At 42.7% G+C, this 24,715-nt stretch overlaps 1 protein-coding gene across 1 annotated transcript in view; it reads right to left on the bottom strand.

Moving 5' to 3' along the window:
- The window catches only part of LOC107596159 (ephrin-B1-like), a 39,822-nt gene extending 16,148 nt beyond the window's left edge, over positions 1-23,674 (bottom strand). The window contains exons 1-2 of the mRNA XM_016286827.1: positions 22,648-23,674; positions 1,639-1,916 (exon numbers count right to left, since the gene is read on the bottom strand). Of these exons, the coding sequence (XP_016142313.1) occupies positions 1,639-1,916; positions 22,648-22,766 (397 nt within the window). The 5' untranslated portion in view covers positions 22,767-23,674. The remainder of the gene's footprint in view (positions 1-1,638; positions 1,917-22,647) is intronic.
- Between the last annotated feature and the right edge of the window lie 1,041 nt (positions 23,675-24,715).

Here is a 24,715-nt window from a genome sequence, read left to right as displayed (position 1 = left end):
GCGTTCATGTAAACACTACAGTCAGATTCATCAATCGGAATGAATTCAGTCCGATTGAACCAAAAATTGTGCATGTAAACGTAGCAATATGTATGTAAACAAGGTAAATGTGACATACCAATAGCGCACATTGTCGAAATGCTACTCGAGAGGCTTTTCTGAGGAGCAAACGGATGCGTGTGAAACTGTCACGCTCTAAAGTCTCTCGCTGAGTTATTAACTCAAAATGACCAGACAGCAAAAACCACTGAACCCAGAACACAAACACATTTCAGCAAAATTATTTTAACCAGACCCAGATAGAGGAACTGGTTGCTAGGGAGTCTGTGTGCATGTGTGTGCGTGTGTGTGTGAGTGTTTTACTGGATCTAATATCAGCCCTGCTGCTTGCTGGGGGTAGTTGTGGTGATGGGTCAGTAGAGGTGAAGTGGATTATGGGACATGTCTGGGCATCATGGCCAAGAGACCAAAAACTCAGTGAGGCACGACAGCCAATGAGACATGCCTGACTGAAAGTGTCTCTCCCTCCCACCATCCTTGGGGAAAGAGTTAAAAAAAAGACAGCGGGGTAAAGGGGGTGGATACACTGAGCCATAGAGAAAAAGAGACAGAAAGAGCGTGTTACATTTACCATGCTGTTCCCTGCTGTTTTTATCTTATATGCTAAGGGTTTAGCATGCATTTATGCTGAACGTGTTAGAAATCTTTAATTCTGAATGAATGATTAATCAGCTCTTCAGTACAACTGTTGCATGCTGTTTGTGGCTGGAAAATCATCCCTCACTGAAAACCTCTTTCACAAAAGCTTGACTGTTCCATTTACAGATTTACACAAACATATTACCATTACTATGGAAGCCTCTTCCTGCCTTTCTGACTTTATTTGTCATAACCGTGGCTTTATTTCTCGTAATTGCGACTTCATTTCCTACAAATTGCAACTTTGTGTTACAATGTGACTTTATTTCTTATTTTAAACGGTATCTCTCATTTTAAGCATTATTTCAATTACCCGTTTTATTTTTTACTCAAAGGCAGAAACTGGCTTCCATATCTCTCTCTCACACACACACATTTTCTATTGATAATTATATTTTCTATTCCTTAACCATACTGCAAATCATCACATAGCCTGTGGTTTAAATTAAAAAACAATGAGGAACATTGGCTGGTCCCCATAATGTCATTTCTGGCTTTACTATTCTTTTGGGGACATTTGGACCACATAATATAGGCAAAACCTGACCCAAACACACATTTAGCAAGCTATCTAAAATGGGACTTCTCATGAACTTCTATTGTATCTAAAATAATCTTTTTCCGACTACACTAGATTAACGATAATTTGTATAGTACAACTTTAGGGATTTTTAGTAGTAAATCAAATGTGTAAAATTGTACGTTCGGGAGTACAACAGGTTGTCACTGGGGCAGTACCCTCAAAAGGACCTCTTTGTACCTTATTTAACCCTAAAGCCTTAAGGGTATATACTGCTTTAGGGGGTAAGGGTACCCTTTAAGGGTACTGCAATATTACAATTAAACAGTACTACAATTTTTGCAAATATGTTATGATAGTGAAAAATGTGTTCCCAAAAGAAGTTGGTAGATAGATACAGAAAAGCTGGAGTTACTTACAGGTGATGTAATAGTTTGCCATGCGTTTGAATTCAAGTCCCATGTAGTTTGGACTGAACTCCTGGAACTTGATGGTGAATTTGATGTCTTTCTCTGGTTTGTTGCAGGTCACCAGCACATTGGGGTCCAGTATGGTGCTGCAGGACTCGGCCTGCTCTTTCTTCACCAGGTAGAGTTTATAAAACTCATACGGTCTTCCCATGTCCCCTTTGGGGCAGATAATGTCCAGTTTGTCACCGATTTCCGGGTAGATCACCAAGCCCTTCCCAGACACAAACCTGCAACACAAAGCATACAAGGTTACAATAAATCACAAACACATTTATACAATCCTCTCTAATACTGATTCTCGGTAGAATCTGCATCTCTGTGGACCCCACGATCGTGAGAGGAAAAACATAGGGTTCAAATAGCCCTCCAGACTGCCAAGATCCTCCACAAAATGCTCCAGAGGGACTATCGCCGTTCCTTTTTTCTTTTAATAACACATTTCAAAATATGAAACGATTCCAAATATTAAAGAAAGAGAGCAACAGAAGAGCAGAGTCAGAAATGAGCTGGACAGAGATGAAGCTGTATCTGCTGACTATGATTTATTGGACAGGGAAAGTGAAGCATCTCTTTTAATTTATTAGAGTTAATAATTTATTGTTCATCATGTGTTGATCCACACTCAGGGAGTATATGATTCATTCTCAGACTTTAGAATGTGTGTGTGCACACATCAATATGTGTCTATAAGGGGAGATAATTGCATCACAGTCCTATACACATTTTACTGCTAACCGCACACGAACACACAAAAGAACAAATACAAAGACACAGACATGCCCTAAATCTAGAGAGACATACACACAGACATAACGTCTAGGTTACTTGTGTAACCCTCGTTCCTTGAAGGAGAGAACGGAGACGTTACGTCAGTCGTGACTAACGAATTGGGATCTCGCCCGAGAGCCCAATCCCCTTCGAGTGTTAACTAAACAAGCCAATGACAGTTGGCGTGCGTGTTTCGCCCCGCGCACCCCGCCCCGCAGCGCGGGTATAAAAGGAGAGCGCGTGGAAACGCACATCAGTTTTTCGCTGAGGAGCCGAGACTACGTGCCCCGGCCGTACAGCGGTGGTACAGCAACTGTGGCGACGGAACGTAACGTCTCCGTTCCCTCCTTCAGGGAACAAGGGTTACACAAGTAACCTAGATGTTCCCTTTCAGTCAGTCACGTTATACATTACGTCAGTCGTGACTGACGAACTGGGATCCGTATGGAAAACACCACTATTTGTGACCCCCTCCAGTGCCCTGCGGAAGCCGGCAAGTCCCCCCACACCAGCTGGGGCGGAAGATAGGACAGCGGCTAGGCAGAGGGGTCCGCCACTGCTGTTCCATACAGTGGTACATTGGATAACACTGGGAAAGCGTACCCAGTTGGGATGCTACGGAAGCCACATCCCGCACATAGGAGGTATCATGTGGAATTACACATATGGACTGGCCCAGGGCAGTACTACATATGGAAGTCCCTGCGGTAGACTCAACCCGCCTGGGGTGAGATAACTACGCAGCAGAGATGGCAGTGAACGACTGCCAGGAAAAGACACGGGCTTACCGTGAGGGGAGCCGTACCGTGGAAGAATACACATGTGGGATCACCCGAAGGGGGAATCACTACACACGGGCACCTAGCCCAGCACAAGGGCTGACCTTGGGCATGCACACGAGTGCTGAGCATGGCGTCTGGCACTCCGCCACGCCTGACTGCCGAGAGTGCGGGTGGAACTCCACCAGGGTTCGCCATGGGGAACTGAATTGAGGAGCAAAAAAGCACACGTATCCGGTCCGTAGAGGGGAATGGCGCAGCAAGCATGATCGACACCAAGCAGGTCCGGTGTTACTGCCTACCTGAGGCGAGGACACGGGCTCTACACGGAGACTATAGAATCTCGCAAACGTGTTAGGCATCGCCCAGCCGGCAGCTCTACAGATGTCTGCTATCGAGGCGCCCCGCGCCAATGCCCAAGAAGATGCCACTCCTCTCGTAGAGTGAGCTCTCACTCCGAGGGGACAAGGTAACCGTTGGGCCTGGTATGCCAAGACTATAGCCTCCACTAACGAGTGGGCAAGTCTTTGTTTGGAGACAGCCTTTCCCTTCTGCTGACCTCCAAAGCAGACAATGTGCTGGTCTGATGTCCTGAAGCTCCGCGTACGGTCCACGTAAATGCGCAGAGCGCGAACGGGACAGAGCAGAGCGATGGCTGGGTCTGCCTCCTCCCGGGGCAGCGCTTGCAAGTTCACCACCTGATCCCTAAAAGGCGTGGTGGGAACTTTGGGCACATATCCGGGCCGGGGTCTCAGGACAACGTGAGAGTTACCCGTCCCGAATTCTAGGCACGAATCATCAACCGAGAATGCCTGCAGGTCCCCTACCCTCTTGACCGAGACCAAAGCGGTGAGGAGCGCTGTCTTTAATGACAAAACCTTAAGCTCTACTGACTGCAGAGGCTCGAAGGGCTCCTCCTTCAGGGCCATGAGGACCGAGGGGAGATCCCAAGAGGGTAACAGGTGAGGGCGCGGAGGATTTAGCCTCCTTGCCCCTCTGAGAAACCTGATGACCAAGTCGTGCTTCCCCACAGACTTACCGTCTACTGCATCGTGATGTGCGGCAATGGCGGCAACATACACTTTCAGGGTGGAGGGAGACAGCCTTCGCTCCAAGCCATCCTGCAGGAAAGAAAGCACGACTGCGATCGGGCATCTACGGGGGTCTTCCAGGCGGGAAGAGCACCAACCGACGAACAGGTTCCACTTCAGCCTGTAAGCGTGTCTGGTAGACGGGGCTCTAGCTGAAGCGATGGTGTTTACTACCGCTGGAGGTAGCCCACCTAGAACCATAAGTGGAGATTCCACAAGTCTGGACGCGGGTGCCAGAGGGTGCCCCCTCTCTGAGAAAGGAGATCCCTCCTCAGAGGAATTCGCCAAGGAGGGGCTGTCGCGAGGAGCATCAGTTCGGGGAACCAAGTCCGACTGGGCCAGTATGGCGCCACCAAGAGGACCTGCTCCTCGTCCTCCCTGACCTTGCACAGTGTCTGTGCGAGAAGGCTCACTGGGGGAAACGCATATTTGCGTAGGCCCCGAGGCCAGCTGCACGCCAGTGCGTCCGTGCCGAGGGGTCCCTCGGCCAGGGAGTAAAACCACTGGCAATGGGACGTGTCCGGGGAGGCAAACAGGTCTACCTGAGCGTCCCCAAAGCGTCTCCAAATCAGCTGGACTGTCTCGGGGTGGAGTCGCCATTCTCCCGGAAGGGCGGGCTGACGTGAGAGCTCGTCGGCTGCACGATTGAGCTCGCCTGGGATGTGAACGGCGCGAAGCGACCTCAGATGCTTCTGACTCCAGAGGAGGAGATGGCGGGCGAGTTGCGACATGCGACGGGAGCGTAGACCGCCCTGGTGGTTGATGTACGCAACGGTCGCAGTGTTGTCCGTACGGACCAGTACGTGCTTGTCGTGTAGCAGCGATCTGAAGCGGCGCAGAGCCAGCCATACTGCTTGCAACTCGAGGCAGTTGATATGCCACTGTAGTCGGGGCCCCGACCAGAGCCCCGCAGCTGCATTCCCACTGCACATGGCACCCCAGCCCCTGGCAGAGGCATCTGTTGACACAACAACATGCCTGGATACTTGCCCAAGGGATACTCCTGTCCGAAGAAAGGCAAGATCTGTCCATGGGCTGAGGGTCTGACGGCAGAACGGGGTAACAGAAACCCGGTAAGTGCCGTGTCGCCATGCCCATCTCGGGACCCGGTCGTGAAGCCAACGCTGAAGCGGTCTCATATGAAGCAACCCGAGCGGCGTAACAGCGGCTGCGGATGCCATATGCGGTTCTCATGAGCCAGCGAGACGGCCTGGGGAGCTCTAGCCAGGCCCCCAGCGACCAAACCAGCGGGACCAGGGAAACCACCGACGTACCTGCAGTGGGGCAGCGAGGTGGAACACAGGGACCCAACCCGGCAGGCCGTGCGTCCCAGGGTGGGGTCTGAGTGCGCGGCGCACCACTTACCTGGCTCCACGGCTGGGCAGGGGGCTCGTGAGGAGGCATAGCATCCTTGAACCGAACCCTGCTGCCCATTAGCGAAGGGAGAGGGGGACGGCCGTGTGGAGACTGGGTCTCGTGCACCGCCATCCTTGCCCTCTTGGGACCACAGGCAAAGGAAACTGCTATTTTATTGAAGTTTTGGGTACCACTGGCGGAACAAAAACAAGCGGAAACATAAGATTCTCCACCCTGCCCTCCTCCGGGGGAAGGAGTGGTGCAGACACCATCTCCTGAAGAGCAGGATCCAAGAGCTTCGGGTCGCCCGTCTCAGGGACGCCACCTGAAGGCTTGAAGGCCATTGTGAAGGCTGGTGTTGTGGCCGCGCCAGAGCGGAGGTGGAGGCCACAGGAGGGCGCCCTCGGCGACGAGCAGACAGAGGGGCTGCAGCCGGCGGTGGGGTGCAGACAGCAGCAGACCGCCGGGGCAGGATGTGTCGAAACGCCTCCATCTGCTTCTGCGCGGCAGAGAACTGTTGGGCAAAGCCCTCCACCGCTTCGCCGAATAGGCCGGCCTGGGAGATCGGGGAGTCCAGGAAGCGATGCTTGTCGGCCTCCCTCATATCCGCCAAGGTCAGCCATAGGTGGCGCACCTGGACCACCAATGTGGTCATCGTCTGACCCAGGGCCCGCGCCGTGACTTTCGCCGCCCTAAGCACGAGGTCCATCGCCGTGCGCAGCTCCTGCAGCACACCTGGGTCAGCACCACCCTCGTGCAACTGTTTCAACGCTTTGGCCTGGTGGACTTGCAGGAGGGCCATAGCGTGCAGGGCGGAAGCGGCCTGTCCAGCAACACTGTAAGCCTTAGCCTTCAGAACGGACGAGAACTTACAGGCCCTGGACGGAAGGCGTGGACTACCTATCCAGGCGGCGGCGCTTTGCGGGCAAAGCTACATGGCAATCGCGCACTCGACCGGAGGGATGTCCACATACCCTTGGGCCGCCCCCCCCATCGAGGGTGGTGAGGACGGAGGAGGCACCAAGTCTGTTTCGGGCAGAAAAAGGTGCCTTCCAAGACTTTGTAACCTCCTCATGCACTGCCGGGAAGAATGGAACCGGAGGCGGCTGCCGACGCCCGGCCTGCGCCCCCAGGAACCAATCACCCAGCCTCGAGCGTTCGGGAGAAGGCGGAGGCCTCCAGTGCAGCCCGACGCTCTCAGCGGCCCGGGAAAGCATAGCGGTCAGCTCTGGATCTGACTCGGGCAACGCCACTCTACCTGACGGTGGCAGCGCAGCCGAATCATCATCTCCAGAGCCTAGCTCGCCCTCCGATGCAGCGACCGACATCCTGTCCTCTGCCTGTGCCCCGCACAAGATGCTAGACCCCGCCCTGTCCGAGGACCCAGCACACTCGTCCGGAAGCACCAGGTGGTGCGACATGCTCGAGGAATGAGAGGCCCGCGAAGACGTACTCGACGGGGAAGCTCTCACCGTAACCCTCAGGTCTCCCTGACCATGACATCCAGAAACGCACGAGCGGGACGCCATCTTTAAAAAGATGCCCGTCGCTCGTGAAGCTCTTTTAGAAATTGCTCTTTTAGAAGGAAACACTCTTTTAGAGAGAGCGCTGAAGCGCCCAGGGGAGGTCGCGGCGAGACCACAGAATGGAAGCAGCAGACCGCCGAGGTTTCAGCAGCCTGGATGACAACCCCCGCTGATACGCCGTCACCCCAACGCCAGCTGTTTCTCTCGAACACTCGTCCTGTAGAAGGCTCGGCTCCGAAGCGAAAAGCTGATGTGCGTTTGCACGCGCTCTCCTTTTATACCCACGCTGCAGGGCGCGCGTGGCGAAACACGACTGACGTAACGTAGAACGTGACTGACTGAAAGGGAACAACACATACACACGAAAATCCCCTAGAACTACAAACAACATATGAACAGACAAAAAGACACACACACACACCCTTTAATCAAAAAGACATGAACACATACTAAATAATGGCAAGTAAATATACAAAGCCTTTAAATAAAAAAAACACATCAGTGGAGTGCAGGAGAACTTGCATTTCCCTGATATATGGTCCTGATCAAACTCAAATATTGTCTCTGTATAATGTAATTCTGCTGGTTATTTCTGCTCTCATGCACACGCTCCTCGCCGCAGGCTGTTCGCTGGTTTAACACACATAAGAGCTTACAAAACATCTTCACAGATGGGTTAACAACAAAAACCTTTTAGTGGGGCACAGACTTGCGTCTATTATACAAAACATGCTGTAAGTGCATTCACGTGTCTGTGTCTGGGGTGTGTACAGGATTGTGAAATCTAATTATGACTGAGTGATTACAGCCAACGAGAAGCACAATTATGTTCTCAATGAGAAGAAGGGAAACAATGAGAACAGACAGACTCAAATAAACAAGAACACAAACACTTACACTGCAGTTATGATAGCTTACAGTTCTCTCATTGAAAAGAGTAGAGAGGAAACGCATCAATAACTAAAAAAAAAAAAAGTAAATTAAAAACAAACCAAAGCAAACAGTAAGTGGCATGTAAATTCAGGAATTTCAGAAAAGCAATTAACATGTCAGTGGAGATGCACATATACTGTATCTGTACCATATCAGCTATAGACCAACATTAGAGATATTTTCATTTATAGGTAAAGTGTATATACATATACACACACAACAACCATTCAAACATTTTAGGTCAGCAAATTTCAAATAAATTATTTTTTAATTTTCTATTAATCAAATAACGTTAATTTTAAATTATATTATTACTGTTTTTCTGTCAAATACATGCACCTGTGGTGAGCATAAGAGACTTAATTCAAAGACATAAAAAAATATCTTACCCCAAACTTATGATCTGTCATGTATACTGAAAATAAAACACTAAAAACCAATGAAAAAATATTTTATTTTTATATTCTTTTTATTATTATAGATGCAGTGGACCATGCCAGTAAGACTGGACTTGACACCAAACTGAGTTTAGCAAGACCCAATAATGATCATATGGACTGGCATATTAAATCGTGACATAGATACACAATGTTTATCATATTGTGAGGTAGCAGGTGATACCCAGCTCAGAGATGAACGGTTTTAATGTTGTAGCACTTCATAAAAGCAGATATCGGCGGCGTTGATGTGCAGAACTACAGAATATCTGTGTGTGCGTGAGAGAATAAGAGATTTGCATGACTTAAGGAGTTTTTGCAGGGTTAAACTCTTTGTGTGACATTTGCCTCCTCTGTCTGCGGCCTCTTCTCTGTTCTTGTCTATCCCTTTCTTTTATACGTCTGTTTCTAGATCTCTTTTTATCCCTCTCTTTTTTCCCCATCAATGAAGATGTCAAACTCATGCCCTTCCTCTGACGGCCGGCTATGACTGAACAAATCAGAAACAGAAAGAGAAAGCGAGCGAGGAGGAGGAGGAATCTGACCTCCTCAACTCTGAAGAAAAGACTTCATCGCTTCCTGTCAAATCAGCAGCTGCTTCAGATGGAGAATTTCAGAAGCTGGACCTGAGAGGGATTGTTTGCGAATGTGAGTGTGTTGGAAGCTCAAAGAGGTTCAATAACGGGCAGTGCACTCCCTAAAACACACAGGGCTGATTCTGAGAAGATCTCACCAGCAAGTTTTGAATCATTTAGGCAACCCTTCCTGTTCCTACAGGAAGTAAAGGAGTTTGTGTGCCTGTGTGTGTGAATGCGCCATGTTTTTGTGTTGTGTGTCTTGGATAGGTCAAACAATCAGTGTTACATTTTTGTCTTCAATTAACGCTTGTTTACTTTAGTAACACTATGAAACTTTTAAATATAAACATTTTAAATAAATATACATAACTAATTATCATTATTAAAAATTATAGAACTTTAACTTTACGACTAAGTAACAACCATTATATAATCCATAACAGGATTATATGACAATTATTTAGTAATACTAAATTATTAAAATATAATAAAATGTAATCATTCTAAATAATATTATTAATTAAATTTACTCTTAAGTGTTTTACTCTGTTTAATTAATGTAAATATAAAAAATAAAATATATTACAATTAATATTTACGGAACAAAGTCAGAAGAATAACAAAGTTCTAGAGACAGAGATAATATACAAACACCATTTCCTGCTAAAAATTTAATTAAATCAGTAGCACATTAGAGAGTGGGGGAGATGTCTTAATTCAAATTGTAAATGTAATTATCCACACACACACACACACTTCAGTTTCTGTGCACTGTGTGAAACAGAGTTAGACCCACAAGCTTGCACACACACACACACACACACACACTCAATAAGAGGCCTCCTCGCTTTTTAAACAAGTGAACACGGGATTAGACCAGGACTGAATGGCACCAATTAAATACTGAATACAGCAGCCATGCAAATCAGTCTCATTCAAGAGGGGGAGAGAGAGAGAGAGAGAGACATAGACACAGACACCTCTTAACACACAAGCGACTACATTCTGAGAAGGGGCTGTAATCACATGTCTTGGCATTAAGTCTAACCTCCACAATGGACCAACAACGGCAACTCGTATATACACAATACGCATACCTTATTTTAAAGTTTAAAGACTGGAAAGTTCCGTTTTATTTTTGGTGTGTAACATAGAGTGGAAAATGTAGTCACCTATCTCTCATTAAACAGACACACACACACTCAGCGTGGAGATGCTGGGTGTATGTATAGAGTGTGGTAGTCATGTGATTGTCCACTCTCAAGGCAGAGCTCCTACAAGTGGCTCTTTGTCTGCGAGAGAGAGAAAGAGAGAGAGAGAGCACGACAGCTTACAGATATCCCACTCACAATAACAACTGCACACAAACTCACACACTCAAAAAAAACACAGAGCCTTGGGCATCTTGTTGAGAATGAGAGAAATGAGTGAATGGAGTCTAAGAGAGATGAGGAATCTCCATAGCAGAGCCCCCCATCCTCATTAATTCTCTCTCTCTCACACTCACACATACACACACACTTTTTAGAATTAAGAAAAAACACATTTACTTAATCTAGTATATAGCCTACTGTTTTGTTTTTAACAATTTGAGGTTATGTCAGATTTAGCTCACTTTTGGGGACAAATTAGTCCTAAAATATAGCTAAACCAAAACCTACCACCAAAAAAAAAAAGAAAAAAAAATTTACTTTCTGATTTATTTAAAAACAGTCTTTACTTAATTTATGAATGTTTTTTACTTTAACACAGCTAAAAGTTTAATTGAAGGTTCATATCCTGCATGAAATCCTAATCTAAATATATATGCTAATCCTTTATATCCTATCTGATAGAAACACAATGCAAGCAAAGGGGATTTCTGGGATTTTTAGTGCACCAGGTTTTTATCAGTCTGCCTTGGAGGAATATGATAACTCTCCATCACACAATCAGGCAAAAGTACATTCTTTCACTGGATTCATTTCCTGCTCTCCTCCTCAATGTCTTTAGCTGCTGTTTTTCACTCATATTACTTTCACCAGTTCAAAGAGGCTAGAGGTTAGAGGTCAAGCTAAACTTCCCTACTGAACTATCAAGATCTGCAAATACATCATGTGAACAGACAGAATTCACAAGAACTCTTCCACTTCATTGTTTATGGGTGTCATAACATTTCCATTCGCCCATTGCCTTGATGGTATGGGTGGAAATCACCAGGGATCCCACAAAAGAATAACAAAACTATTTCTAGTTTGCAATGTAATGCATACTGCATTTTATTAGTTGTGATGACGATACACTTGAAATATTGTGACGTTCATATTTTTTTATTGGACTACTATACGTGTTTCTTTGTGACATTTGATAGTTTCACATCAAGCTTACAGGAGGACATCTGTGTGACAGGTCTTCCCGTAGTGCAAGAAGATATCTTACATCTGTTCAGCTCTGAAACAACTTGAGCCACTGTAGAATTTTCTTACCTCCATATTCACATGAGAGAAAATAAAATTCATTGTAGAATTTTACCAACTTTACAGAACCTGTTCAATTTGCTACATACCTAATACCTAATAATAATAATAATATGTAGCTGTTAAATATTGTGAAAAAAACAAGTATTGCAGTACTATACTGTATTACTCAATGGGTAAATAACTACAAGCAATAACGCTACAAATTTTACAATAGCACTTTTAATTATTTACATATGTGTTAAATAAAATGTGTTACAATTTTTGTGTGAATGGCAACAACCAGGTTTCATAAAATAACAACTGAATACTAATAACACTTATTCATAACAGCAAAAGAGCATTAATTTAATAAAAAATTGCATTCATAACCAACTTTAAGAGTCTTCGCCTGAGCTCCAGATGCAATGGCACACTGGTAACAGTTGCTATGGCAGGCAGTATATATATATTTAGGGTGTAAAGGGAAAAAAGCGCAGCCAGAAATGCTCATATTTACTCTGTCTCTCCTCTCTCTGTCAAAGTCTGTCTCTCTCATCTAGTCTTCTCTCTCTTTCTCACACACACATATTTGCTCCTACTCACTGTCAGGAGTATTGTGTTTGTCTGAGTGTGAGATGAAAGGTATGAATTCCTCCAGAGCTCCTCCAGGATACCACCATTAATTTTAAATGCACACACACACTGAGTATAATATCTATGCTCTTAATGTATGTATGGGCGTGTGTGCGAGTCACAGGTCACAGTGATGCAGAAACAGTTTCAGTGTCTGTGTGTTTCTTTCTCACAGAATCTCACATTACAGAGCAATTAAAGCAACTGCAAACACACACACACACAAACAGGTTATACTTGGCTGACAGCTCACTCTGAAATGCCTGGGAGAAAACAGCAGAAGAAATCAAACACACACACAGGGAAGACATTTTTCTAATAGCAATTTCAACACATATGAAGTTATCCGTGACTACATCACTGATTGATATTTATACTTATGAGAAATATAATAGGAGTGATAGAGAGACTCTTGGGAACCAAAACCTATAAGAGAACAATGACAAGTTGTCATTAGACACAAAACAACTCCGTCATCATCGCACTTTGTGTGTGTGTGTGTGTTTCAGCATGTCTGTCATGATAATGTGGACTAGAATAAGTGTATGCACCTTCTGCCCTCATCTTACACAAAAACTAAACATCTTACATGTTGTTTTCACAATATTAGTGAGGACATTTCCGACTCAATGGTTTTTAAACAGAGGTGATTATATCGGTACTTATTTAGCTGTATAAGTCAACACTGTATGTTTAATTGTAAAAGCTAATTTCCTCTATTTTTACATTGAGATTTTTTAACGTTCACCTAAAGTTAAAATATTTAAGAATAACAATTTAATAACGATGTTAAATGTAATATTTGGCTTTTTTCCCTATTGGTTTTTAGTTATATATTTTCCATTCAAACTTTTTTAATGTTTTTGAATAAAGTCTCACCAAGGCTGCATTATTTTATCGGAAATACAGTAACAACTATAATATTGTGAAATATTATTACAATATAAAAAATGTTTTCTATTTGAATATATATTAAAATGTAATTTAGTCATGTGACGGCAAAGTTGAATTTTCAGCAGCCAGTCTTCAGTGGCATATGATCCTCATTCTAATATGCTGATTTAATACTCAAGAAACATTACTATCAATGTTAATATTTTTGTGGAAATCTTGAAACATTTATTTCAGGATTCTTTGATGAAAAGAAAGTTTAAAAGAACAGCAATTATGAAATAGAAATATTTTGTAACAATGTAAATGTTTCACTGTTTCAACTTTTAAACAGTTTAGAATTTCAATATCATCCATTTATCAGTTATTGGTCATAATATAAAAATACATATTAATTTAGCAGTATCAGCCAGAATTACAATACTGCTGCATCCTTTGTGGTGATATTTGCCAAACCCAATATATTGGCGATATCAGCAGATTTAAAGGAAAACATGATTTATGAGCATTTCATATAGTGAGGTCCACTTTTCAACAGGTTTCACTTGCATTTTCAAAATCTAGGCCTCACAAGCACAGCCAAACCTGTAAACACACACAGATGAACAAACTCTCTTGTTTGCTTATGTTTTATGTATTAGTCGTGTGTATGTGTGTGCATCGAGTGTGTTTTCAGCATTGTTTTATCATTAGATTTTCCATTTGTTCTGTCCAGCTGCAGGCAGAGATCACTGTCTCACCAATAATGGCTCTAAACTCCTTCTCCCCTCCATTTTAAATAATAATGAGCCTTTAAAATGGCTGATTCAGACATATCCCTAAAAGCAGCTTTCCACAGCTCCCAGACCAGTAAACAGCTTTCAGCCTGATCTATCTGTGGGCGTCCTGAGCCTGATATTTGTGTGTTTTCAACCAAACCCAAGATCAGTGAGGAGAGTTTGATCTCCCGGTGTGCGTTCAGGAGTAAGTTTTCTAATGGCAGGTAACCCTAAGCAGCTTATAACCGCTGCGTGAGAGATCTGCTCTCAGGTCAGCTGGAGCTAATAAAGGTTATTGTGATTTGAAACTGCATGCAGAGTGCGCTGAGCTCAGATCAGCTGGAGATGAAAGCAGGCTGGAGACTCCAGCTTCTCTGATGCTTTATAGCAGCATTTAGCTGACTGAAAGCGTGACCATTTCTCCGGACGCACACGCACACACGCGGGCAAGGAATGATGGGTTTAGTGAGTGTGATGGTCTGAGCTGTCGACTGGAAAGTGGATAAAAAAGGATGGAGGAGCTTTGAACTCTAAAAGGGTCCGCTGTGTGTGTGTGTATATGAGTTTACGTAAAACAGAATTTAAGCAGGTTGCTAGACTTGCAGTGACTATCTTTGTTTACATGCGAGCATAAATGTGTTAAGGGTAGATATACATACAGTGGGTACGGAAAGTATTCAGACCCCCTTAAATTTTTCACTCTTTGTTATATTGCAGCCATTTGCTAAAATCATTTAAGTTAATTTTTTTCCTCATTAATGTACACACAGCACCCCATATTGACAGAAAACACAGAATTGTTGACATTTTTGCAGATGTATTAAAAAAGAAAAACTGAAATATCACATGGTCCTAAGTATTCAGACCCTTTGCTGTGACACTCATATATTTAACTCAGGGGCTGTCCATTTCTTCTGATCATCCTGGAGATGGTTCTACACCTTCATTTGAGTCCAGCTGTATTTGATTATACTGATTGGACTTGATAAGGAAAGCCACACACCTGTCTATATAAGACCTTACAGCGCACAGTGCATGTCAGAGCAAATGAGAATCATGAGGTCAAAGGAACTGCCTGAAGAGCTCAGAGACAGAATTGTGGCAAGGCACAGATCTGGCCAAGGTTACAAAAAAATGTCTGCTGCACTTAAGGTTCCTAAGAGCACAGTGGCCTCCATAATCCTTAAATGGAAGACATTTGGGACCACCAGAACCCTTCCTAGAGCTGGCCAAACTGAGCTATCGGTTTTTTAATAAATCTGCAAAAATGTCAACAATTCTGTGTTTTTCTGTCAATATGGGGTGCTGTGTGTACATTAATGAGGAAAAGAAATTAACTTAAATGATTTTAGCAAATGGCTGCAATATAACAAAGAGTGAAAAATTTAAGGGGGTCTGAATACTTTCCGTACCCACTGTATATCCATAATCCACCAGTGTGTACGGTCTCACAAAGGCAAAAGGGAAAGCAAACATGAGAGTGTGAATGTGCACACGGAGAAGTGAAGGAACCAACAGATCGCAAACCTCTCCTTACAGAACGCTAATCATTTCCCACCTCACACCCTTGTGTTTGTTGTGTGTGTGTGTGTGTGTGTGTGTGACATACACAGGTCACTTTGCAGGGAAGGTTGCAGCTGTTGTACCAAGAGAAGAGTGTATGCGTGTCGTCAAAGAGAGACACATTATGGTCAGATCTTTCATGAGATGGTTTAATCATGATGATACAGTGCTCTATTCCCTCTTTAAAAGAAAGACAGAGAAACTGGTGTTTAACATCTCGGGTTTGTTTTTTGACATTTATGAGTTATTTGCATAATGGCTGATCAGAAGAAGGAGGGAGGAAGCATTTCGCTACCGAGAGCCAGGAATCCGGCCCAACTATAATGACACATACGAGCATCCACCCTGAACCACAGCACTGTAGTGACTTTTATCCTGCAACCTATCCTATGTGACTCTTGCCACATTCCAAGCAAACTTTAGGTATTATTATGTGTTTGAATAAGGTAAGCTAAAATAAAATATTATTTCAAATTAATATTTTTTTGTATATTACATCAAAAGGGACAAATAAATGTGCAGCTGCAATCATTTTATCCGAAAATGACAAACAAACAAAAAAGTCATCGTAAAAGTGCATTTGACTCGTGAGACGTGCACTATATTCCACACAACAGCTTTGTGTCAGGGACAAAGACAAATTATTGGTTCTCAAATCTCATTCAAAAAGATACCTTCAAAAAACTTGGTGTGTCTTCAGGCAGGACATTTTGAATGGTTAATTGTGTGAAAGATATTCAAGTGCTTTGGTGAAGGAGAGAATTTTCAGGGAAAACTGACTTAAATTTCCACACACAATGCTATCATATTGCTTCAGAAGACTTGAACTATAGCACGAGTAAAAAGGGCTACTTTTATTATACTTTTATTGTTCTTTTGCCCCTACTGGAGCCCGACTGTGTCTGCTTTCATTGCAGTTTGGACATTCTGGGATACAAAAACATTCTGTGTTCCACAGAAGACAGAAAATCTTACAAGTTTGGAAGGACATGAAGGTGAGTAAATGATGTCTGAATTCTCATTGTAACTCTAGAATTTAAGGCCTTGGGTAAAGTAATGAAATCCTCTGAAATTAGTTGAAATGGAGCAATAGTGTCATTTTGTGGTACAAGATAAATACAGGACAAAGAACAAAGTATAGTCCCTGATAGCACATCACGGAGATGTCTATTTGACGCCTGCATTTACATCTGCAAGACATTTTTTAGAGTGTTTGCTCATCTGCAATACGTCTATAGGACGTTTCCTATCAGATGTCAAATAGACGTTTAGAAGATGTCTTTAAACTGTTAGTTGAAATTAAATTTTAAAATGAAAATTCTGTCATTAATTACTCACCCTCATGTCGTTTCAAACCCGTAAGACCTTCGTTCATCTTCGGGAACACAAATGAAGATATTTTTGATGGAATCTGAGAGCTGTCTGACCCTGCATCGACAGCAACACAACTGAAATGTTCCCATGTCCAGAAACATAGCAAGGAGATGTAAAATAATCCATGTGACATCAGTTGTTCAATTCGTCTCCTCCGCATCACCCTGGTGCCATTTTGGAGAATATCCGCTGGACGTAAACAGCACATGCTGTTCTGTGTCAGCTGCGTTCATATCTTAATTTGTGTTCCGAAGATAAACGAAGGTCTTACGGGTTTGAAACGACATGAGGGTGAGTAATTAATGACAGAATTTTCATTTTTGTGTGAACTATCCCTTTAAGATGCTTATGATTTAGAATATCTGATGTCTGAAAGATGTCTATCATATGTTTGTACACAGCATATGTTTTCCAGATGAAGCGATCTTTAACAGACATCTTGCAGATGTATGTGTGCTATCTGGGGTGGGACTGTTTACAAAACAGAGACTTCTGGACTCCAAAAAAATACAATTTGAGACATTTCTTAAAATATATTTTATGTTCCACAGAGGAAAGAATGTCATTAAGTTTGTGTAAATGATGACAAAAATTTAATTTTTCGTCAACTGTCCCTTTAAATAATTAGCAGACGTTACTGAAATCCCCCCAAAAAGCCTGTGTTTACATGTCTACCTAGTTATCTAAACATGGGCATGCCGGCACAGACTTTTACTGTTTATAATTAAAGCTAATTATAATTACAGCAGACTAACCATAACCCAAAACCCTAACAGAAACATGTTAGCCTTTTTAGTTACAAAAAAAAATTTATTTACTTTACTTATGAATGATTTTGACCTCTGAGGATATCCTGGGCCTCCTCCAAAGGGAGGTTTTGTCCAAGTTTAACTAACTTCTGGGGACAATTTTGTAGAGCTAAGTAAACGGACCCCCCAGGAGCTGCCACTGCTCCTCTTCCGTCGTGTGCTCCAACAGACCCTACAACTACAAACATTACTGTCCTTAAAACAACACGGACGCTGGGCTCGGAGCGCGTTTGTGCGTGTGAGAGCCGTTTGAGGAGGCTGTGAGAGCCCAGCGGTCATGCTTGGTCAGGGACAGACAATGTGCGTTTGTTACTTAAGCACTGTTGTTAATGAAGCCCTCCCCATGCATGCTCACACACACACGGATGTACAATAAAAATTAGAAATACGGATTTAAGTTGCAAACTGAATCCCCGTTAAAATGTACATACTTTATAGGCATCACATAGTTAAGACTCAGGATATAACATTTATAGAACATAACTCACACACACACACACACTAACAAACATCCACAACACCGTGAAATGCTATCAACATTGGAACAAAAGCCACTTCTCACACACACTTCAGAGAGGAACAGGTCTGTTGTGGAAATGCTGACTGAGACAGAGGGAAGTGTGTGTGTGTGTGTGTGAGTCTGCGTGAGTCCTCTCTTGCTGTTCAACATATTGAAACTCTGACAGACAACTCACACTCACACACACACTAACAAACATCCACAACACCGTGAAATGCTATCAACGTTGGAACAAAAGCCACTTCTCACACACACTTCAGAGAGGAACAGGTCTGTTGTGGAAATGCTGACTGAGACAGAGGGAAGTGTGTGTGTGTGTGTGTGTGAGTCTGCGTGAGTCCTCTCTTGCTGTTCAACATATTGAAACTCTGACAGAGTTAATCTCCTCACTGTCAACTCCTATTATAACACCACTGATCATGACATACACACACACTAACTCATGCATACACAAACACACACACACAATTCACGCATACACACTCGTAAATGCACACGGACACATGACTGAAAGTGACACTCAGAGTGACTCTGAGAATAATTATTACTGCGGTGGATGACTGAATATATGCCTAAACATGTCCTAAATGCTCCTGAACAGTCACACAGGCATATGTGGAAATCCGTAACTTTGATCGCAGTTGAGACCAACATGAACCTTGAGCAGGCCAAAGGCCGTTTATGTCTTTTCATGTCATCATAATCAGATTCTTCAGACCCAAAAAAATGCTTTTGAAAATGTCTACATTCGTGAGACGCAGCAAATCAGAACATGTTTGGTGCCTCTCAGAGAGATGCAGGTTTAAAAATTTAATGCCAACTGCTTGAAAATTCTATAATTTTTTACTAAAACTCTAATCATTTCCAAAGCTGTATGCATTTCTTTCATCTGTGGATGATTTTGTCAGGAGTTTTGTCAGTAGGATCCAAAACAACACTTTTTAGGAATATCAGTAGCAGAAAAAAGTCGTAATTTTCAGGCAGTTTGAGTTGGATTTTTTTTTTTTTTTTTGGTAAATAGTGTTCATGAGCTGAACAGGATGTTTAACTGCTGCTTTAGACGGTTATGGCTGCACATAGAAGTTGCTGATTAAGACTAATTGTGCACCACAGAGTGTTGGGTAAATGAACAAACTTGTACGCTTGAATACACACTCACACACACATAAGTAAAATACTTCAGTAGCATTTTTGAGCTAATGAGAGACAGATTTCCAATTAGCTCCTTCATCTCCTCCCTTAGCACTGGAAATTGGCCAAAACACACAGGCACTTTCATACATATATCATGGACTCCCTCTTACTTTGTTCGTAAAAAAATCCAAAAGCCAAAAGAAATTTTGTTAATTTGCAGTCGTTTATCAGAAAATTGTTTCTAAACAGCTAGAGTGTTTTCTTGATAAGTGAGTGGCTGCCAAGAACTTGAATGTAGTAAAATTATATTAATTTGTAACTAGAAGAATTTGATGACGTACGTGGGAAGTAAAGCCGAGTCCTCATTTTGTTGTTTGTGTGTGTTTGATTGGGTGTATAGTATGTGACACATTAAGGGAATAAGATATAACCTGAAATCTCTTGCCTCAATGTGATAATTGTCCAAATGATTAGCTACTTTATTCTCTCTGTCTGTCGCTCTCTCTATTCCCAGCAGATCCTACTTCTCTTTTCTTCCCCCAAGGCAGAGGAAGGGAGGGGAGGGGTGTCGCTTTTACATTTTTCTCAGTCCAAATTATAGCTGTGAACTATGCCGATAGGAACAGAATTGTACATCTGAAACCAGCGGTAAGTCTGTGCGTGAGTGCGTATGTGTAGTTGGGTCTAGAAGTAATTAAATTTACATAATTGTGTCAACAGAATAAATCAGTGAAGCTCTTGTTCCACCAAATGTTTCTTCTAGAGAAAATGCAAGGGTAGCTTTAGCGTTCAGTAAATTTAGCGTTTTGCTGATATAAATATCAGAGTGCTGAGGGGTGGAGAACGCAGCCGGAGTTTTTCTAATTTTACAGTCCTTCAATTATATTTTGCATTCAGTCTGAGAGAAGTCTGACCTAAAACACAAATGGCACATTATTATGGGTAAGAGAGCCGCGTGTGCGAGCGTGTGTGTGTGTGATGGCCTCACTGCTGAGAGTCTGGTAAGAGGTTTAAAGTGTGACTTGGACTTAGTGGTGGTGGATGCTCCCGTATGTCCGTTGCGGGGATAGAGCGCAAAGAGTGTGTTTGCCCGAGGCCCATATGTCTTTATGAGAGTGCTTAGGATAATCTTTGCGTTCAACGACCAATTCATCTGTGTACATCGAGTTACTGCGCTGTTTTAATGAGATTGAGATATGCGGACGTGCCTCTCGTTAAATTAAAAAATGTTCACTAACAAACGATTCTGATATTATTTTTCTTGACTTCACACGCCGTTTCAAATTCTCTTCCTCTCAATCTTTAGTGAGGGTCTCTGAACCTGTGACTGAGCAACACACACATGCTCATGCACAGGTGCATACACACACACAAAGTCTGTAAGTAAATAAACATTAAGTACTTAAAACAACATGCAGCAACTGTGGTAAAACAGACCAGGCCAGTTTGAGCATCTGCTGTGCCATAGAGCTCAAAGCTGTTTCAATGAGTAAAACAATCCATACACAGAGGGGCTCCAGCGACTGATCTGAAATCTTCTCTCGCAGGACGAGAAGCTCAAATGTTGCTGGATTTTTAAGATCTCTCTAACGGGTTTAACTCCTACATACATTTAAAAATGTATAGGCCTATTATTAAAATAATTTTTAAAAAACTCAAAACATGAATTTTCCATACTTTCAATCTTGAGGGCCCAAGTGCTTTGTATGTAGGAAAATGGGTTATTTTTCAACATGTATAAAAACATTAACTTGCAAAAATTAAAAGTTATAAATAAATAGAAAAATATGTATATAAAATGTCTGAATTAAGGGGCTGCATTAAATTAATTTTAGTAAAACTTTAATAAGTAAAATAACTTTAAAAAGTCATTTAAAACTTCATACAGTGCTTAAAAAGATATCAATATATTTAGTTTATAAATCTTTCATAATATTTCTAACTTTCTGAGAGTATATTAACTAAATAGCAGTTAAGCATTCTATAATGTAATAATGTTTAACTACATTAAAGTTCTTATAAAGTGTTACCCAATTTCTAAACAGCTATTTTATTTTCCCCTTCTTTCCTTCCTTACTCAGTTTAAGCATGAGAGCATTAAAAATGAAAAAAAATAAACGTATGTTCATTTGTAATTTACAGTGCGGTTTTAGTTTTAAAAGCACAATTTATGTTTTCGCTTTGCCCCTTGGGTTCTCGCATGCTAAAGTTTTCAAGTTTTTTGCTCATCTTTTACAAGGCCAACTAAGAGACTCCTTAATTAAAATATTCCCGCAAAGATGAAAAACATGTGCACTATTCCTGAAACCCTGTTTACGCTCATAACTCAGCGACTGTGTCTCAAAACCCTTTGAGCTGCCTACCAAGAAGAGCCTATGATGCCCAAAATGCTGTCTAGATGCCACCCCACCACCACAAAAAAAAATGCTGTCTAGCTGGTAGGCAGCTCATTAGGTTTTGAGACAGCCAGTATTCCACACACACACACACACAGACACACACACACACAAAATGCTCAAAACAAAGTGCAAAAAAAGACATATCATCATCTTAGTCAACTAACAAGACAATATAAAATCAATTTTTGGTTAAGATATACATTGAGGTTAAAAAAAAAAGTACATCATGACTTTTTACAAATGCAAACTTAAACAATAAGCTTTCTTTATTATGTTGAGTCAAGCTTCAGCTTCAGTCTCGAGCCATTATTCAGGTTAAGTAAACATGCTGGACGCTCCCTTGAACGTTTTATGAGCAGCAATCAGGGAGATTTTATGAGCGTCTAGGATACCCCTGCTTTAAAACGTATTAACTCTCTAGACACAACTCTGATTTGATCAATATGACATTCGCAAAGAGCCATCGGGCCGCCGGGAGGATGGGATCCTGGGCCCCTGGGCCGGTGGCGGAGAGTCAGTTCGCCTCATGGGAAAAGAAGAAAAGCTGGACACGCCGAGAGAGAGAGAGAGAGAGAGTTTCGTGCTAAAAACATCGAGGAGCAGTAGCTGCCTATTTCTAATTTTTTTTAAAGTATGTTACTGAGAAATTAGGCCCGCGTCAAGGCCACACATTACATTTATGTAGCCGAATTCGTAGCAGCCAAGAGATTCTTAAAAATGACGATCTTTCCCATAAAGATTTAACGAAGTTGTACTAGCAGTACAGTTGCCGGATCCCCGATCAACAAGGGATTTTGAGTTGATGAAAAGCGTTATGACAGCTGTGCGTTAGATCGGACTGCTCAAACTGTATGTCTATTTCATGAACAATAGAAGTCAAACTATTAACATCACCCATCTGAGACTGTAGGCTACATGTCATGCTCTTTCTATGGGACTTTATTAAACACGCGCTCGCGCACTTAACTTACTTGAGATTTTGTGAATTCCACACGACAGACTCCAGTGATTTGGCTGCGGGTAACGCGTATCTGCACATGGCTGTCAAAATCCAGAGGTAATATTTCCACGAGCAGTCACTTCCAGCCATCTTACACGCTTCTCGGAGAGACACAAGCCAGCAAGAAGATAAGATCCCTTCGATCGACTGTACTCCGGGTTACCGAACCACATGCAACAGACTGGGTTATGCGTCCAGCCGGAGGGGCTCCATGCCTCAACTTCCAAATCCAATTTTTCTAGTGTTGCCTGGAGGGAAAAAAAGGTGTCGCACAACGTTGCACAGGCGGCTTCTGGGCCAACGTTTCTCTGTTACCAGTATCGCTGCTACCTTTCACTTAGGTAACGTAAACGGCAGCGCGTGACCGTTTTATTGTACTCGTCATCTATTAGTTGAGCTAGTAGCCTTACAAAAGATAAAATCACGCCAGATAGGAGGTGAGTGACACGCACACGGGTATAAGGACCATCAATCCCGTGTTGGGGTTCGGGCTGGTGCACAAATCCGGTCCTGATCATGTGTCAGATTTAAAATAGATTCCTTTCGCTTTTGAGCCCAGATCATAGAGATGCGCTTTAGATATGCAACAGTTTTGTCCGAAATTTATCGACCTATATCCATGTTCAAAGTGTCCTGGAGCAAAGCTTAACTGTCAGTCACAGGACTGCCATAAATGTCTGTCCAATTCCATTTGGGTTTTCTTTCAAAAAGAACCATGAAAAGTAAACTCCCGAGGTTTGCTGCTTCTTATATTGTATGGTCTGGCGTTTTAGCGCATGCTGATAGACGGGAGATCAGCTACTGTCCGCTCCTGGCTCGCGTGCCGAAAGGTGCAAACAGTTTCGGCTCAAGGATAAAAACAGATGGGGAAGCTCCAGCAGTTCGGCGCTTCCTTAGCGGGTAAATGACGCGTCTTTTAGCCTTGGGTCTTGTTTGGTGTTGTTCGGCGCTCAACCGTGGATCCGGTGCGTCCGCAGTCAGTCCCGCACACCGTTCACAGTGCAGTGGCTCGCGATCCATCACCTCCACTCCCACCGAGCTGCTAAATCCCGCCCCATTGCGAAACGGACCAATCAAAGCGCACGTTTAGGGCGACGTCGCAACATGGTGTCCCTCTCTGTACAACGAGTTTCGGAGAAGTTCAGCTGCGAGACTAATGCATTTACAAAAACCTATAGTGAGTCTAGTCTTTCTCGTTGAAGATAAGACGTTCGAAAATTTTTAAGATACTAACTCTGTTAATTTTTTTTTTTTTACTTTTCCTTAGACAGCGTGTAGCAAAGCTGACTGCTTGTTACTATGGTTACTCCGTACGTTTATCCCTTAGGTTGCATGTTCGTTTCCCCTCTCGGTTAGCTTGTAATTTTCTGGAGTCATTTGAATACGTAAGTCTGTTTTATATTCACAACGCATCACGGCTTACAACTGAAAACACGGGTCTTTACTGTAAAAGCGTTTAATAACAGATTTAGGATCATTATCCCAAAGACATCCAAGAGAGTGACACTAATGATATTTGATGGTCAAACAAAGATAACGCCAATCCTTTCAGTAGTCAATGCCGCCCCCTATCGGCTGTAAAAAATCATTTGAATATTTCAAACCGTAAATGATAGTTAGCTTTAATTTAGCTTTTATTTGTTGTTGTTTTAGTACAACATTAATATCATATTTAATATACTGTTGAACAAACAGTGACACATATTAAAATATGACGTGAATCAAAATTGACCTAATTTATATCTTAATAATTTCAGTTGTCCATGTTCAAATCTGACTGTAAGGTCTGTGACTAATTTCTGTGACTCCCAGAGTAAGATGTGATTCTGAGTGACATATGGTGTCCTGTCAATCTACTATACAACCAATCTGTGTGTGTGTGTGTGTGTGTGTGTGTGTGTGTGTGTGTGTGTGTGTGTGTGTGTGTGTGTGTGTGTGTGTGTGTGGTTCTTCAGAGAGCCATATGTCTTGAGAAGGGTTAGTCCTCCGGCGTGTGTTTAGATAACATGAGTGTGTTGTAGCTTTTACTCTTTGAGCTC

This window comes from Sinocyclocheilus grahami, unplaced genomic scaffold (genome assembly GCF_001515645.1).
Source record: "Sinocyclocheilus grahami isolate Dianchi unplaced genomic scaffold, SAMN03320097.WGS_v1.1 scaffold215.1, whole genome shotgun sequence".
Classification (NCBI taxonomy): Eukaryota; Metazoa; Chordata; class Actinopteri; order Cypriniformes; family Cyprinidae; genus Sinocyclocheilus; species Sinocyclocheilus grahami.
The sequence above is the reverse complement of the archived record's forward strand: the minus strand, read 5'-3'. Positions and strand labels throughout refer to the sequence as shown.